This window comes from Dunckerocampus dactyliophorus, chromosome 1, assembly GCF_027744805.1.
Source record: "Dunckerocampus dactyliophorus isolate RoL2022-P2 chromosome 1, RoL_Ddac_1.1, whole genome shotgun sequence".
NCBI lineage: Eukaryota > Metazoa > Chordata > Actinopteri > Syngnathiformes > Syngnathidae > Dunckerocampus > Dunckerocampus dactyliophorus.
The window spans coordinates 49,601,178-49,618,028 of record NC_072819.1 but is presented as its reverse complement, the minus strand read 5'-3'; the positions used below and the strand labels follow the sequence as shown (position 1 = coordinate 49,618,028).

The 16,851-nt window shown below is 43.1% G+C and overlaps 2 protein-coding genes across 3 annotated transcripts; one reads left to right on the top strand and one right to left on the bottom strand.

The window, feature by feature from the left end:
- fastkd2 (FAST kinase domains 2) lies at positions 1-13,994 on the bottom strand. 2 transcript variants are annotated; one of them, XM_054772611.1, is made up of 11 exons: positions 7,813-13,994; positions 7,616-7,719; positions 6,996-7,104; positions 5,851-5,974; positions 5,618-5,757; positions 5,352-5,524; positions 3,652-3,815; positions 3,348-3,575; positions 592-661; positions 397-511; positions 1-261 (listed from the first exon to the last, which is right to left on the bottom strand). In XM_054772611.1, the coding sequence occupies exons 1-11, from the start codon at positions 8,407-8,409 to the stop codon at positions 160-162; spliced, it is 1,926 nt and encodes a 641-aa protein (XP_054628586.1). In that variant the 5' UTR covers positions 8,410-13,994; the 3' UTR covers positions 1-159. The 2 variants fall into 2 exon arrangements, with proteins under 2 accessions (XP_054628586.1, XP_054628510.1); XM_054772535.1 differs by having other exon boundaries at positions 3,348-3,578; positions 7,813-13,991.
- Positions 9,082-16,012, top strand: mdh1b (malate dehydrogenase 1B, NAD (soluble)). The gene is made up of 9 exons (XM_054773685.1): positions 9,082-9,227; positions 9,297-9,409; positions 9,814-9,948; positions 10,031-10,173; positions 10,243-10,411; positions 10,838-11,177; positions 11,257-11,398; positions 13,753-13,928; positions 14,005-16,012. Exons 1-9 carry the CDS (start codon positions 9,206-9,208, stop codon positions 14,196-14,198), a joined length of 1,434 nt encoding a protein of 477 aa, XP_054629660.1. The 5' UTR covers positions 9,082-9,205; the 3' UTR covers positions 14,199-16,012.
- The last annotated feature ends 839 nt before the right edge of the window (positions 16,013-16,851 follow it).

Genomic DNA, 16,851 nt, shown 5'->3' with positions numbered 1-16,851 from the left:
TGATTTGGGCACATCAAAGTTTAATATCTCAGCTTTTCGTCCATGAAATGGTTAAAATGCAGCATACAAAATACTCTCATGGGATCAAGCACAACCACAGAATCAGAGAAGTGAAGTCACAGGTCATGCTCAACATGTCAACCTCTGTGCGATGAATGATCAGGTGCTGGTCGTCGAGCTCAGGGTTTGCCTGCCTGGAAAGATCTGTGCCCTGAGAAGCTCTGCTGCCTCCTCCTCCGACTTCAACTCCTGTTCTGTTATCTGGAGCAAGAAGAGGTTAAGAACACAAAAGCCTTTGGCATATTTGGTGAAGTAAGTTTTTAACTTAAAGAAAATTACATTTTTTTTTTTTACAAAAATCAAGTCATCCCTTGTGTTTCGGAAAGAGAATCTTACCAAAATAGGAAAATATCCTAAAACCTTCAGATGGCGAAGTTTGACAGCCAGCGGGCCGCGAGGTGTAGATGTACCGAAGCAGAAAGCAGACGGAGCCGGGCACAGCACTGCAATTCTACAACCGTGACAGCCAGGTCCAATACTGAAAAAAGCTTGTGCAACGAGAACTTCTTCGTTTTCCCCCTCCCCACTTACCTTTCTGTTTGCTCTGCTTGTGAACACGCTTCCTCACTTTGGTTTGCCACAGGTTTGCTGATCACAGCATCTGACAGACAACACAGAAATAATGCTTGCTATTCAAGAATACATCATGCATTTAACAAGCATACAGTTGCAGTCGGAAGTTTACACACACACAATGGGCATGAATGCCATTCATTTTGGCATCTTAATGATTTACTTGAACCGCTCTTTGGCCAGGATGGAGCGATTACACAAAATACAGTACGCACATCTTCAGTGACTTTTAAAAACAAGAAATGGGTGCACAAACAGAAGCTAAATGTCGCTTTGCAAGAGTCACCTTGACTAGATGCTTTTTGTAGCCATCAACAAGCTTTTGGTGTAATTCTGGCTGGATATTTGACCACTCTTCTTGGCACAGAGTTCATTTCAATTGGTTGGTTTCCTGGCACAGACTCGGCTTTTAAGCATGGTCCACAAAATCAATAGGATTCCAGGGTAGTTTTCCACACGTTGGCAAGGTGGTGACACCTTCTCATAACTTCTACTTACATCAAATGAACCGTCCAGTGGATTGTCTCATTGTTGGGAGTACTGGTCCATTCAATGAGTGCTGTCAAACTACGGTATTTGCATTCTTTTATGCTGCCTAAGAGAAACTACCAGCAGCTGACACTCATGCTCACTACGGAGGAGTTCATCGTGCTGTAATGTCACGTTTAAAGACATTCTGGAACCTTCAACACCACCTATCCAACGATTTAGATTAAATGCCTGCATTTTCTCGGGGGTGCCTTGTGGATTAGTGGGGAAAACAGATTCATATTTATTTGTGTTCAGCGCTTATGTGCACATCACGTCAGGATATGTGTCTGACGGGCACCCTATGCAGGCCAAGAGTCTCTAACATACTGTATGTTATTTCGGTGCAAAAACGCGCCGTTTGTGAGTCAATATGAGTTGGTTTAGCCTTGACTGCAAATTGAGGTGTCGACAGTGGGGGATGATGATTAAGTGGCAACAAAACATCGCAAAAAAGAGAAAAGTACAGCCATAGGGTGAACAATTTCGAAAACCAAGGATAGAGAGAGAAGGGCCAAAGATAAAAGGTATGGAGCTATGTCATCACTTTACGTACACCATATTCACCCATCATCTTCCACCTGTCCGAGGTCGGGTCGCGGGGGTAGCGGCCTAAGGAGGGAAGCCCAGACTTCCCTACTCCTTGCTACTTCGTCCAGCTCCTCCCGGCGGATCCCAAGGGGTTCCCAGGCCAGTTGAGAGACAGCCTCCAACATGTCCTGGGTCTTCCCCGAGGCCTCCGACCGATCGGACGTGCCCTGAAAATATGCCCGAACCAGATGTCCGTACTGTGCTGTAGGTGTGTTAGGCTAAGCAAATCAATCACGCCTTTTCTGTGATGTGCTGCGAACGGCCTGTCGTGACTTCCCCTGAGCTCACTCGTAAGCAAACGTGGCGGCGATCGTGTGCGACCTCTCGCAGTTGCTTTGTTAATAAGAGTGATGTCATGGTTAGGACAAATCTACAGGTACAGATTTTTTATAAATTTGAAAGGGGACCTCTTATGCTTTTCCTCTTTCCTGACCTATAAATGTCGTTACAATGTTGTATTTTCGTGTTAAACAATGCCAACGTGTCAGATAATGAGCTTTGCTCATTTGGAAGTGAGACCTGAAAGCAGTTCTGGACGGCTCTGCACGCGGTGTTTTTTTTAACACCGAGTTCCATTGACAACAATACAACCCGGACTTCCTTATATGGACATGCCCAGCACGCCCGCTCTGTTCACGGTGTTAGCAATGGCTCCCAGGAAATGTTTGTTGGGGTGTGCCGAAAGAGGCGAGCATCAGGCAGGAGTGTTTGGAGTTGCTGATTCCCGGCCAGCGAGAGAAAAATACGCTCATCTGTCAACGCCACTTCACACGGGACTGTTTTGTGGACATGGGCCAATACGAAGCAGGAATATCCGCCAAACTGCTGCTGAAGTCCGACGCCTTTCCGACATTACTTGGCCGTGTTGAAGAGTCAGAAGAGCAAGCAGTAAGTAACAATGTATCAGTGTCCTGACTGCGTTTATTTTGTGTAAGTAATCGGACAAAAGGGGTTCAGCAGCTGTCCATAGGTCCTTGGTAGCGCTCGGGGGTGTGACCAATCACAGCAGAGTGGGCTCAGCGGGAGGCGTACCCGGAGGAAGGCCAGGGGTGGAGTAAATTACACAGACCGTTTGGACGGGAGGCAGGAAACACTGCAGGAAGAGGTGCAGAGTCTGGAAGATCTACAAAGCTTTCTGTGTGCGTTACCAGAAATTTCCCTTTGTGGGACTAATAAAGGCATATTCTATCTTATCTTAGCTGCTCTATTGGAGTCCAGAACTCAACACAAAGGCAAAAAAATCAGTATAATAGGTCCTGTTTAACCATTTCTAGCTATAAATAAGTTATTGGTTATCGGTCTTGAGAAGCAAGAAGGTATTGGTATTGGCTTGCAAAAGAAATTGTGCGTCCCTATTTGTTGTAACTTGTACACAAAGTCTTGTCTAATAAAATGAACAATTAATGTGGCAGTAAACGATATGAAACACATAGGGGTGAAAAGAACGGTTCAAATACATCATTAAGGGTAAAAAATTCACCTACCAATCAGTCATCACACATTACGTTGACACCCTTTTGAAGAGAATACAATGCTTGCCATGAAGTCATTTAGAATAAGACAAGCCATTAAGTCAATAACGCATCTTCTGTTACCTATGAAGTAGAGGTTCTCCGCCACCACCATTTCTTGTAGCGCTACATCTGCTCGGTCACCTAACACCTGCGGCAGGAGCTGCAAGAGTTTGACTGGTGGATCGTTGGCCGGCACGTCTCCCAACATAGGTGGTGGGACACTCAGTGGCCGAGGCAGGACAGGCTGGTCCAGGTGGAGGCACAGGTGCACCGTCTGAAACATGTGTTCCTGTCTCCTGTGCTGCTTCTCTGCTGTAGAGGAATTGAGATTAAAAACAGGAATCATTTATTAACTGGATGGATGGATACATTTCGGCTATAATACCTCTGCTTCTCAGGACTTCCAGTGTGCTGCCCTGCAGAAGTTTCTCCAGTGGTGCAGATGGGAAGTGGCCAAGAAGGCAGAGATAATAGCAAGTCTTTAACAAGTCATAAGCAGACATCTTGGGCAGGTAGGCGTCCACAGCCTGGCTGACACTTTGCAGGAACCTGGAACAGCACCAGGGGAGAGACCTTTTCAACCCACTCTTTGAGGCCAGTACACAAGTTTCTGCTGCTACAAGAGACAACACATTGTCGACCTCATTTCTGGTGTATAAGCCGCTACTTTTACTTTACTCACGCTTTGAACCCTGCAGCTTACACAGCGATGCGGCTAATTTGTGGTCGCGTTACGATCTCGCAACATCTTGTCTGCTTCGGAGCAGCCGTTTCGCGTTGCGTGCACGAGCCCTAGACATTAGTGATCTGCAATACCACTGATTTCACTGTTTCACTGTTGATGTACTACACTGTAGATGGGGCGTAAACTTATACAACTTCATGTCAAAAAATCCAAACTATCCCTTTAAAACATAACTTAACTAAGATTGAGATCTACGAGCCTCGAAAAGGTTATAAAACCAATTCTAAAGCTTTGGGACTCCAGTGAATCACAGTGAGAGATTATCTCCTTCCCAAGAGTGGTCGGCCAACCAAAATGACTCCAAGAGCGCAGCGACGACTCATCAAAGACCCCACAACAACATCCAAAGAACTGCAGGCCTCACTTGCCTCAGTTAAGGTCAGTGTTCATGACTCCACCATAAGAAAGACGCTGGGCAAAAACGGCCTGCATGACAGAGTTCCAAGACCAAAACCACTGCTGAACAAAAACAACATTAAGGCTCGTCTCAGTTTTGCCAGAAAACGTCTTGATGATCCCCAAGACCTTTGGGAAAATACTCTGTGGTCTGACGAGACAAAAGTTTAACTTTTTGGAAGGTGTGTGTCCCATTACATCTGGCGTAAAAGTAATGCTGTATTTCAGAAAAAGAACATCATAGCAACAGTAAAATATGGTGGTGGTAGTGTGATGGTCTTCAGGACCTGGAAGACTTGCTGTGATAAATAGAAGCATGAATTGTGCTGAAGGAGAATGTCCGGCCATCTGTTGGTGACCTCAAGCTGAAAGCAACTTGGGTTCTGCAGCAGGACAATGATCCAAAACACACCAGCAAGTCCACCTCTGAATGGATGAAGACTTTGGAGTGGTCTAGTCCAAGTCCTGACCTGAATCCTATTGAGATGCTGTGGCATGACCTTAAAAAGGAAAAGCCTCCAATGTGGCTGAATGACAACAATTCTGCTAAATTCCTCCCCAGCGCTGGAAGAGGCTCATTGCAAGTTATCACAAACGCTTGATTGCAGTTGTTGCTGCTAAGGGGGGCCCAACAAGTTATTAGCTTTAGGGGGCAATCACTTTTTCACACAGGGCCATGTAGCTTTGGATTTTTAAAATCTCCTTTAATAATAAAAACCTAAAAACTGCATCTTGTGTTGTCATTGACTAATATTTAAATTTGTTTGATGATCTGAAACATGTAAGTGTGACAAACATGCAAAAAATAACAAATCAGGAAGGGGGCAAACACCACTGTATATGTACAAATCTTTTTTTCGCTTTACATTTCGTGGGTGCGACTTATATACCGGTGAGCTCTATAAGTTGGCATAATTAAAATGAAAATGTAAGGAAGAACCTACTGCTCTCTGTTTTGCTGCAGGTCACAGTTAAGAGAGGAGTACACCTTGAGGACACAGAGAAGGTCTTTAAGCGTCAGAGCGTCCGGGTTGGTGATGACTTTCTCAGCAAATGCTGCCATTAAGGCTGCGGGACAAAAGGCGAGGCTCTCAAACACGGACAGGAAGAGGATGACCTGGGCAGGGAGATAAGTGAGGATAGATTTGATCATGTTATAAAGTGATTATGATATTGCGTATTGTGTAATGCAGTGTGTCGGGTGCGGTACCTCCTTTTGGGACCATATGTCTACTGTGGAGGCGATGTAGTCGGAGATGGACGTAAACAGGGCACGATCTCTATAGCGCAGCTCCCGAAACGACTGCAGCACTGTTAGCAGTCTGTTAAGCGGGACTCCATGGAGGCTGTCTTTGAACATCACATGACAGAAAATAGTAAAAACGGTCAAAAGCATGTCATTACATTTCTTTTCGTAAAATGATTTGGAAGTACTTTTAGTACCTGCAATTTTCTCACTGCAGATTTGCAGGAGGGGTTTGGAATAGAAGCCCATCTTGGCCATGGTGGAGATCATGTACTGTGTGTTGGGGGGGCTGAATTGGTCCGTCATCGATAAGGCTTTTTGCTGAAAGTTCAATGGATTAGGGTTACTGTTAAAGGCTAGAAAGTAATCGGCACGATCAAACAGGCAGCTCGAAGTAGAGTGGCACTTGGACCAGCTGAAACTTGTGCACCTTATGTGTCTGAAACATCTTCTTCCAAAGTTCTCCATCCACGCATTATTCAACCATTAAGGAAAACGCACAAAAACGCAATGGGTTCTTCCTTTGCAACGGTGTGTTAGGGCCACACTGAAATCCCATCATAATCTGAGGTTTTGATAATAAAGCCGTAAATTTACGATCAAAAACGTCGTACATTTATGAGGAAAAAAGTCGTAACATTACCTTTGCCCGAGGCCAAAAGTCACACAAGTCTCCCCCCTTTTCATAGCTGTCTAAGGCAATGCCTGTTCAGAAGGAGTATTAAAATAATCTGCGATTTCGAGAATGAAGTTAATTTACGACATAACTCTAATACGACATAATTGTCGGAAAGTTACAAGAAAAACCCATAAAATTACAAGAGTAACGTATTATATTTACGACTTTTTTTCTTGGAAATGTACGGCTTTATTCTTGGGATAACGACATTTGTAGATTTAGATTTTTTTTTTCTTGTAAATTTCCGACTTTATTCTTGTAAAAATTACAACTTTATTTCCCGTAAATGTAGAACTTTATCCTTGTAATATAACGACTTCTTTTCTCGTAAATGAACAGCTTTTTTCCCATAAATTTCCAACTTTATTCTCGTAAATTTGCAACTTTTTTGTCATAAATGTACAACTTCACTCTCATCAATGTACAACTTTACTCTCGTAAATTTACAACCTTATTCTCGTAAATGTATGCCTTTTTTTCCTCGTAAAGGTACAACTTTTATCTCAGATTTTTTTTTTCCCCAATGTGGCCCTAATACTAAAGCCCATTCCCGACCACTCGATAAAAGTTTTGTGAAAATTGATGTAGTAGCTTTTGCCTAATCCTGCTAACCCCTTGGTCGAGATAATGACTACCGTCCAGGGTAGCAGCAGGGCAACAAACCTCCAGTTTTCGTTTGAGGTCCAGCGACGTATCTTTACCCAAGAGACGCATCGCTGTCTGGAGTGCCACAACGTTTGTTATCTGGGGAAGACGGGTCGCAATGACCATCCTGGAGCAAAAAAATGGGGTTTGGGGTGGGGGGGGGGAAATCAGTGACATGATCTGAAAAAGCAGAGCTAGTACACAGTAAACAGTGCACAGTTTTTATGTTCGGTATATTTTAACAGAAAAGGACAGAATGTGGGAAAAAAACCTTGAGAAAAAAATAACATTAAATGAAGGTTATACATCTATTTGCATTTGCTTGAATTAAGTATTTGATCCCCCAAATTATTATTATTATTTTTTTTACAGATCCAACTGGTGCAGCTGTGCAAAAGTACGTCGGTAAACCTCGCTCCCCGACAGCCCAGGGTTTTCGCTCGATGGCTAGCGCTCTCCACTCTCATTCTGAGGACTCTGGTTCAAAAAATTCTCTTTATCCTAAAAATATAATCATATAAAAATAACAAAAAATAAAATAAATAAATAGACCTACAGTCGTATAAAATGAACTGTACAAAATGATGAGGGGTGGAAATACTAATTGTCCATGCACTATTTGATACTGTTAGCCTGACCTCAAGCCGTGTTTCAGTGCATCAACGTTGGGACTGCTCTCCATGACTTCCAGAACGGAGGACAAAATTGACAGACTTTTCTCGTCAAAGTCATTTAACTTCTCCTGTTAGCAAAAAACAAGAAAACAGAAGAAAATACGCACAAATCTTATATTGAAATGTTTGCTTTGTACTGTATTGTATTGTACTGTATTTACCTGGCATGTGCGGAGATACACGTGGACCACGCGGCTACGTTGGGGAACCCCCAGATTCACCATAGCCAGCAGAGAGTAAGCCATGCTGTCATTTCGTATAGAGCCCACGTTCATCATGGCGTTTTGCAGCAGCATCTCAAATGCGGGATGTTCAAACATCAGCTGCAGCTCACAACGCCGCTTCTCATCGGACATCTTCTTTATGCTGGCCCACATCTGCATTAAGCAGTTGCTGACTTGTCGAGGTGTGTACTCGCAGGTGAGGTCAAGCACATCCGACGGGGATCCGCAGTGTTGCAGGTGCTCGAGGAAAAGGGAACTCCTGTGTGTCTGGCTTGCATGGGACTGGAGCTCATTTGGAGCTGGGGCACCCACCAATGGATTAGCGAGATGCTCCTTCTTCTCGGGTCCCAAACTGCAACCCTGTGAGTGGAACCTCTCTGCACTGTTTAAACTTGCAACCATTCGTGTTTGAGTTTGCCTTGTGCCGTGAGTGTGTACCAACTGGAGATTCCACAAAGAGGAGTTCTTGGCTGAAGCTGAAACCAGACTGTATTGTTTCCATTGCGAGATGCAGTAGTGAAGGGAGCGCCTCATGACTCCTCGTGTCACTCACAACACTTGGACTAATGATGGTTTACCCTATATGTAGCCTTACTAGTTAATTCAACATAAAAGTCGCGACTACACTTGCTGTTAAATTTCCAATATCAGTGAAACACTTCCAGAGTATAGTACTGTCTATTTCTATTTGCTCCAATAGAATAGCAAGGTCAACAAGCCCTCTCTACTCAGTGTACAAGCATGATTGCTATTATATGGGTTATTATAATATATAACTACCTACCCTGCTACTCGAATCCGTGTCTAAAAGCAATACGCGTTGTATTATCAGCAAACGATGCCGCTCCAGTGATAAAACAACGAGCCAATGATGTTTGCATAGTTGTAGTTGTCATAACGTTACCGCTAGCATAGCACATGAGAAGTACACACTTCTTCGTGCATTGGCGATCGGTTGACAAATAACGACTGGTGCATTACTGCCCCTTCTGGCGAGGAGTGGGGACGCGTATGTTGTTTTACGGAGTCATGTCCTTCTTAAAAAAAATCAACATGTCTATGTCAAGGCGTACTGTTCCCAGCATACATTTCAAAATATCTATTTCAGCTTTATATCCGTTTAGTATTTCAACAAATTATTTCATGTTCTAAAGGACAGCGCTTACGTCAGGTGCTTGTTTCTTCCGGTCTTGCTTATGGTTACCTAGCAACCGTCACCTCAAAGCCCAAACATCAGCGTGAGCGTTTGGACGTTCACATGCGTATTATTTCCATTATGTCGAGAGTACATTAAGTCGTGGAAGGCTTGAGACTTGACTCAGTTAATAAAATGGCAAAGTTTGTGCTAGCAGGTAAGTTGATTGTTCAACTTTACACGACAAGCATTATATCGAAACCGCATCTTTTTTTCCTCTCGGCAGGTAAAACAGACTGCCCTTACTATGCCAAAGCGGAGCTTTTGGCGGACAGATTACAGAATTCTTTGCCGAACTTCAACATTCACAAGATCTCAATCCTGCCGGACGAATGGAAGGTAGGGGTGGGCGGATCCATCCAAATGTCGACTGTATCCATGTAAAGACTGGTATCAGTTTTCAGTTGACTTCGATATTGCTACATTGTTGATATTGTTGTGTATATATATCATTACTGGGGTTTGACAAGACCGCATATTTTGTTATCAATCTGATACCACGTGCCTAAATACAAGGCCTAACAGGATCACAATCAACAAAAGAAAGAAAAAAATTACAAACTCATTCAAGGATTTTGAAAATTTTCAAGTATTGATATCGACGATGAATTTACTTACTATTGGATGGATACCCCCCAAAAAAGGCAGTATTGCCCATCTGTAAGAGAAGGTAAAGTTGTGGGTTTTCGATTGAGAACGTTGTGTACTGGACCCCTCATGGCCACCTGCCCGCCCTCTGACAGGACTGGCTGGAGGACACATGCACCAGGAATGGCTGGAACCACGAAGAGTCTCCCCTGGTTTGGAGAGAGCTGGTGCACCAAGGTGGCAAAGGGGTGTATTTAGGGGGCTTCGGTGACTTTTTAGAGCACTGTCAGGTTGGCCTCCTATTTAGCTACTTTAATGGCGCCGTGGAGCATTTATTTCTGATGGTGATCTGTTTTTTAATTTGTTGTGTAGAACTACTACAGCATCACATCAGACATGTCCGAAGAAATGATGCGGAGCATTGCGGCAGAAAACCTCGTCACCAAGCTCAACCTGATTACGGAGGAGCAGCATCGTGCCGGTCTCATCCATCCCCTTCACGTATGGATCAGCAGGTGAGCGAGACTAAAAAAAAAGGAGATACTTGGTGGAATAGTTGCTTACTCCGATTTGTACTTTCCCAGTGCCCTGAACCCCACATGCAACATGCTGATCCCCAGTTTGCTCTCTGCGGAGGTGTTGCCCCAAGCTTCTACCATCAGTCTCCATCTCCTGGACCTGGAAGGCAGCGAGGAGGAACTGCAGTCGGTGAAGATGGAGACGGAAGATCTGGCTCTCCATCTACTCCATAAGGTACAAAATTTGTTTTACTTTTATCTTTGCAGGGCTGCCCCTCTCTACATGCGGAACACGCACTGTGATTGGGGCCACGCGATCCATCTGCGTCCTCATTTTGTGCAAGGAGGCGCTTTCTCTGCAAATCTCGCAAAGGATATGCATCGCTGGCATAGAGCACCCAGCACGGCCCTCTATGCCACCGTGCCAGCACGAAGCAGAATAGGAGAATAAAATAGAAGAATTCACCCATTCCCCTGTGGTAGTGTAATGGTACAGCTGCTACATATTACAGCATCAGGTGTAGGTTTGGTCATTTGTTATTTTGCTCCAAAAAATAATTTTTTGCTGAGCGCCCCAATTTGGCCAGGGGCGGCCTTGCATATTTGTTACCTTTGATCACTTCTCCACCACAACCAACCACGTGGCTTCGTGCACGGACAGGTGACTGTTCACACAGATCTCAAAGAGGCATTCCACGAAGCAGACTTCATCCTCCTGCTGGATGACGGCTGGTCTAACGGGATGCGCGCCAAGGATGAGGAGGAACGCCGGACGGTAAAAGCGACAGCGGACTTGTACACCGAATACGGGCGGCTGATTGAGGCGAGGGCCAACGTGGGGGCGAAGGTGATCGTGTCCGGTGGCTCGCTTGTGAACCTCAGGTGCTCATTTCTCCTGAAAGCATGCGCCACTGACAAGCGCCACTTTGTTGCCGTGGCAACCCAGCTGGAGAATGAAGCCAGAGCTGCCATTGCGAACAAGCTCAGAGTAAGGACTTCAGGTAGCTCGCGCTCGTTGGTCGCAGTGACGTATTCGCGTCACGGCTTTTTATGCAACATCTCCGTCATGCTCTGCTTTAGAAGTGACAGACGTCATTGTGTGGGGAGATGTTGGAGAGAGCGTCTACGTTGACCTGCAGAGGGCAAAAGTCTTTAACTATGATGGCGCAATCAAAGGACCACCTTTCTTTTTCCAGCCCGTCCTTGAGATCATCTACGACAAGTCAGTAAGCAGATCGAAATGCGCACATGCACAATAACTGCATCATCAATTAAGAGCCATAATCACATCTACTTTAGGTTGTGTCATTGTGGAAGTGTACAAAAAATGCAGTGTGATACGCACACAGAGTAAATAACGTTACCGACAGCGAAACGTGGCGCCTTGCTATGCACTCAACACGACACGTTCTTCGCACCCGCAGACTGAAAACCTGACGAGGGAGTCAACATATAAAGTTGAGGTGCACGCAAGACTTAAGCTTATTAAATTGCAGTGTTCAGTGACCGCCACGTCATGAAAAACATGTCAAAAGATTAACTGCACGATGTGAAGTTCATGAAAAACCATAGCAAATTCGCCCAAATTACGCTTGCTAAGCATTCATGTCCACGATAACCATCGTGATGATTGGACACCACATGGTTTTAAGAAATCAATACATAATTAACTTCATGTTTTATTCACACGGAGTCATTTGGCCCCATAAACTTCATCAACAAAAACAAGACAGAAGGCGTTGAAGGCGCTCCCCGCGCTAAATAACGCGTGTGATGACAGCGGACACAAAAGGTACATATTCTTATTGGCTTTCCAAAGTTCCTGCACTTTGTCAATTTTATCTGTGCAGCACAAATTGCGTGCATATTCCGCCGCAAACCATTTTACAGGATGCAATTACAGCTCGTATCAGAGCTGTTGGAGATGAAATTCTCCGCAACCTGATAAGAGGTCTCAAGGACCATTTTGTTAAATACACTTCAGCTCCCCTTACGTGTTCGTTCATCTCCAATTATGAGAAGGAATAAGACTTAGACACCAGCAGCGTGTTGCACACATGACTAATAAAGGAGATGTGTACTGGTTGTTTGCTCTTTAACAAGTGAATCTGTTACAACAGAAATAGCACATTAGCCTTTTGGCATTTCATCCCACACTTGTTCTTGTCCAACATGTGATACTCCAGCACAGGATGTTCTTCTTATTACACTTATTCCAGTATAACTCCAACATATATCATATAAAATAGCACTGTATCTCCACATTGCGACAAAACGACTGTTTCACAGTAATAAGCACACTTAATTATCAATTATGATACCGAGGCGCCATATCCGGTCAGCATTACGTCACCCTCGTCCACATCCGTTAGCTTAGCTTACCTACATTCACGAGGTGTAATTACTTTTCATTGCACATACAAACGTGTGGATAAACGGCCAGCATTCACACACTTACATCACTGATGCTACTCAGATATATCATGTACCTTTAACTGTCACCTGTAACAACAGAAATAGCACATTAGCCTTTTGGCATTTCGACACACACTTGTTCTTGTCTAACGTGATACTCCAGCTCAGGATGTACTTCTTCGCCGCTGAAGCGACGGCACATTGGCGAGACACTCGCCCCTTGTGGCGAAATAGTGCCATTTCATCCCATTAGTTATTTGCGTGCAGGGGTTTGAGGAACAGTAGGCTACATATTTTAACAACGCAACAACCGTAAACTTTACAATAAAAAAATGTGTGGGGGTGGCTTTCTTATCCTTACAAGAGGGTTAAGAAAATGTATTGTAAATATGTCCTTGTGAGTGCGTGTGTGGCAGTAACAGCTGAGAGTCGTGTTTTTGCTCACGTGGTAGTCTCACATCAGCATCTTTTTCTGTACAAAATAGAACACGCACGCCCAGCACAGCACATCATATCTTTGGCCTAGTTACTCCATTATGTGACCATATTAGACCGCTGACTATGTGATTGTACGTAATCTTTTTGTGTTTCTGCATCCTACTGAAATAAATGTTCGTCTATTCAGCTAACAAGTTAACAAAACGGTATTTCTATAATCTACTTGTAATAAATATTTACTCGCTCCGCTAACAGGTTAATAAAACAATGTTATCCTACAGAAACTACTCAATAAAACCATTATATTCCTGTCAGGTTTTCGTGTCCAGGATTAAATCATCAATCAAGAAAAGACCAAACATTATCCAAGATTCATTTTACAACTCACCCTTTCTCCACGCCCTGTAACCCCTCGCAACTTTGCGCTTTGAATTTCACTGCTTCACTCTTGTCACGGTTTTTCAAAAATATATTCATAAATCATCCCTGTTTGGTGGTTGAATACGGTCTATCATTAGTCAAAAAATATGCTTATTACATATATTTTTTAAAATAATAATAACTTTCCCTGGTAACAAATGCCATTTATGAAGGATTACTAATTCAATTACTTTTTTGGGAAAGTATAAGGAACTATAACTAATTACTTTACCCAACACAGTCCACTAAAGTGGTGTCAAACATGACTTACAAAACAGCCGATCTTCTTCTTCTCTTGTTTAGGGAATGGCTGGAGACCAACCTCCTGGACATAGTGCGCTGTCAGCAGGCAGCTGTTGTTTCAAAGACTGGTCGCGGACCTGACATGTCAACCGCCAACGGGATCCTCACGCTCCTACAGGCTTGGAACGGGGCCTCCGCTCCTACTCAGGTGTTTTCTGTGGGGGTCCTGTGCACAGGTGCAGACATTTTAAACCGTAGGAATCACGAAAGAGGAGAGAACTCAGCCAAAATGATGCTTTTAAACATTTGCAGGCTGCTACAACCTCCCAGATGATGTGGTCCTTTCAGTTCCGGTGACCTTCACAGATGGCCAGTGGTCCGTGGTGCCTGACGTGACAGTTGGAGAGGATTTGAAGCAGAAACTTCATCGTTACGCAAGCGAACTCAGGCAAGTATTGGCCAAGACAGCAATCAATAACACAAGAAGCACCTTCTTCCCATCTTAATCTACAAAGGATGTTCCTTGCAGAAAGAAGATCTCAAACCAGGAGAACACCAGAAGTCAAGAAAAAGCCTGAGTTTTTTATTATCATTTTTAATCAGATCACTGTTTTCTTTTTTACTGTATTTTATTAAAAGACAGATAAATGACAGGGTTATATATGTGTGTATGTATAAACAGGTAAAAGATAAATCTAACTAAAAGATACCACATGTCTGAGAATCGATTTACCTATAGCCTCTTTAACAGTAGCAGAACATTTGAATCACACTTATTATGAGCAATGCGGTGTTGCGTTCAAAGACACCATGTCATTGCAGATGACTCCACCTTTTGAGTGTATTTTCCGGAATTTCGGAGCACATATAAATGCTGACGAGAATATTGACATGTTGTTCTTCCTAATTCGCTGTTTATTTGAACCACACATAGACGCATAATAAATATGTTGTTGTGAGGTTCTGAGGGCTGAGTGTCCCTGAATACACCTCGAGAATAAGGAAGCGTTGTTCCCTGGACAAACGGACTAGAGACGTGTTTAGGTTAGAGATACATATCGGGTATTGGAACTGCACCGCTGTTCTGTTCATAATGTACCACGGAGCATTAGGGCCACATTGATAAAAAAAAAAAGTCGTAAAGAATTAAAGTCCTAGGACGATCAGACTACAGACATGTTTAAAAGAGCTGGAGATACAGATGTGGTGTTGGAACTGAACTGCCGTTGTGTTTTTTTTTTTTTTATAATATACGACGGAGTATTAGGGGTAGTAATGGTGAGATGAAGCCTCGTGAGGCATCGAACCACGTGAGCCAACTGGTTCGAGAAAGGGTTCATTTCTCGAAGCTTCATGTGCACACGAAACCACCTACTGGCCAGGTGTATAATCACAGGCAGCTGTATCTGAACCACATCGTGTAGGATTCATTGAATTGTTGTTTGGACGAATAACAAAAACTGTATGACCAAATCATGTCTCTACATAAACGACCACGTGTGTGTAGAATAAAATATTTTTTGAATGTATTGTGTTTGTGTACATTTTCCTCAAATGGTACTATCATATGACATGGCGGGTTGTGTAATCATGTTTCTCTGGCACTTTAGGAAGATGGCATGGGCTTTTGCAGGCAGATGACAGTGCAAGTGCTCGTGGAACTATGAAGGCACTGAATATGCTTGTGTAACTAGGACAATGATGTACGGGACAGGGTACATTTGATTCATTTTTGTTCAGAAATAACCCTGAACAGTTTTAGGTTTTAAATGATTTTCTTTTTCTTCTCCAGTCTTTGAAAACACCCTTTCACAGGGGACAGAAGACGTGGGCGTGCACAGAAATGTAATTGCCAGTTTATATCAATTTGGATTGGACACAAATTTCGATTTAAGACGCCTGCATGTGCAGCTATTAACTGCACAAATCGCCAGTTCAAAGGCTGTGGACGAACATTTCACCTGTACGTATGATTGAAATGTAAATTTATGATGGATCATTTAGGGGTTTTGCACTGTCCATCTCTCAGATATTTTCGATCGTGTAAAATTCCTCTGATTAAATGTATGTCCAGAATTGATACGTTTATATAGCTCTATAATAGCTAAGAGGAAATGTACGTACTTTTTTGTTCTATCATGATATATGTATTTCTTTAAGGGACGAAGGTTGCGTTACTTGAAGGAATGGGAGAATCTCAGTGCTTCCATGATGCTTACCAGGCATTGTATACAGTGCAGTTAGCAAGCCACTTTGCATACAGTTGACCCGGCATGACCCTTCATTTGGATATACAACTTTTTTTTTTTGCTGCTGAATGACTGACGTAAAAGGATTCATTCATATGATATGTTCTGGAAAATAATATTACTGAACATGCATACTGGTATGTTTGAGATTGCAAACAACGTGTTGTCTTACCCAAAGCATATGGTTTTGTTTCAGTGTTGTTTTTTTCTGTGTGTGTGTGTGTGTTTATGGTTATTACACATTATGGTTATCACATACTATTCCCGTGGTTTTTGTTCAAATATATTTCTATATCAGAAAAGAGCTAATTTCTATTTCATAACACAAACAAAAAAAATCAGCAAAATGTTAAATGATTTTAAAACTTGTCTCTTTTATGATTCATATTTTGTACAGACGAGAGCATAGTGAATTGTATGAACGTAAGAATAAAAAGTAAAGGATCATGACCATGGATTTTAGTGGAAAAAAGGGATGGGATATGCAGTTCAAATGAAAATCTCTTTCTAGAGGAGTAAAACTATCATTGCTATAGGGGAGTGCTGAGCCAGGGTGCACAGTAGAATTTTGTCCCAAAGGCAATGAGAATTGGAAGGGGGAAAGTACATTTAATATAGCCAAAAGATAGAGAATAACGTATCAAATGGTTTTTAAGGGACGAAGGTTGCGTTACTTGAAGGAATGGGAGAATCTCCCTACTTTTTAATGTAAAATATAGATGTTCTGTTAGCCTCTTCATCTGCTTTGTACACTATGTACGCTGTGCCAATGTAGTCTGCTACGTACGAGATGTGAGTGGTAAGATGGCCTCTCTTTGGCTTCAGCGGCCTGCACTCCGGCGTGCGACGTATGAGCTATCCAGATATATAATACAGATCAGTGAGTAGTATAGAGTTCAGTGGCCCAAGG

Coding starts and splice junctions, on each gene's coding strand:
- fastkd2 (XM_054772535.1), bottom strand. CDS start 8,409: ATGAGGCGCTCCCTTCACTACTGCATCTCGCAATGGAAACAATACAGT. Junction 5,975..6,995: donor ACCTCAAACGAAAACTGGAG/GTTTGTTGCCCT, acceptor TTGAACTTTCAG/CAAAAAGCCTTATCGATGAC. Junction 3,579..3,651: donor GGAAGTCCTGAGAAGCAGAG/GTATTATAGCCG, acceptor ATTCCTCTACAG/CAGAGAAGCAGCACAGGAGA.
- mdh1b (XM_054773685.1), top strand. CDS start 9,206: ATGGCAAAGTTTGTGCTAGCAG. Junction 9,949..10,030: donor ACTTTTTAGAGCACTGTCAG/GTTGGCCTCCTA, acceptor TTTGTTGTGTAG/AACTACTACAGCATCACATC. Junction 10,412..10,837: donor CTCTCCATCTACTCCATAAG/GTACAAAATTTG, acceptor GTGCACGGACAG/GTGACTGTTCACACAGATCT.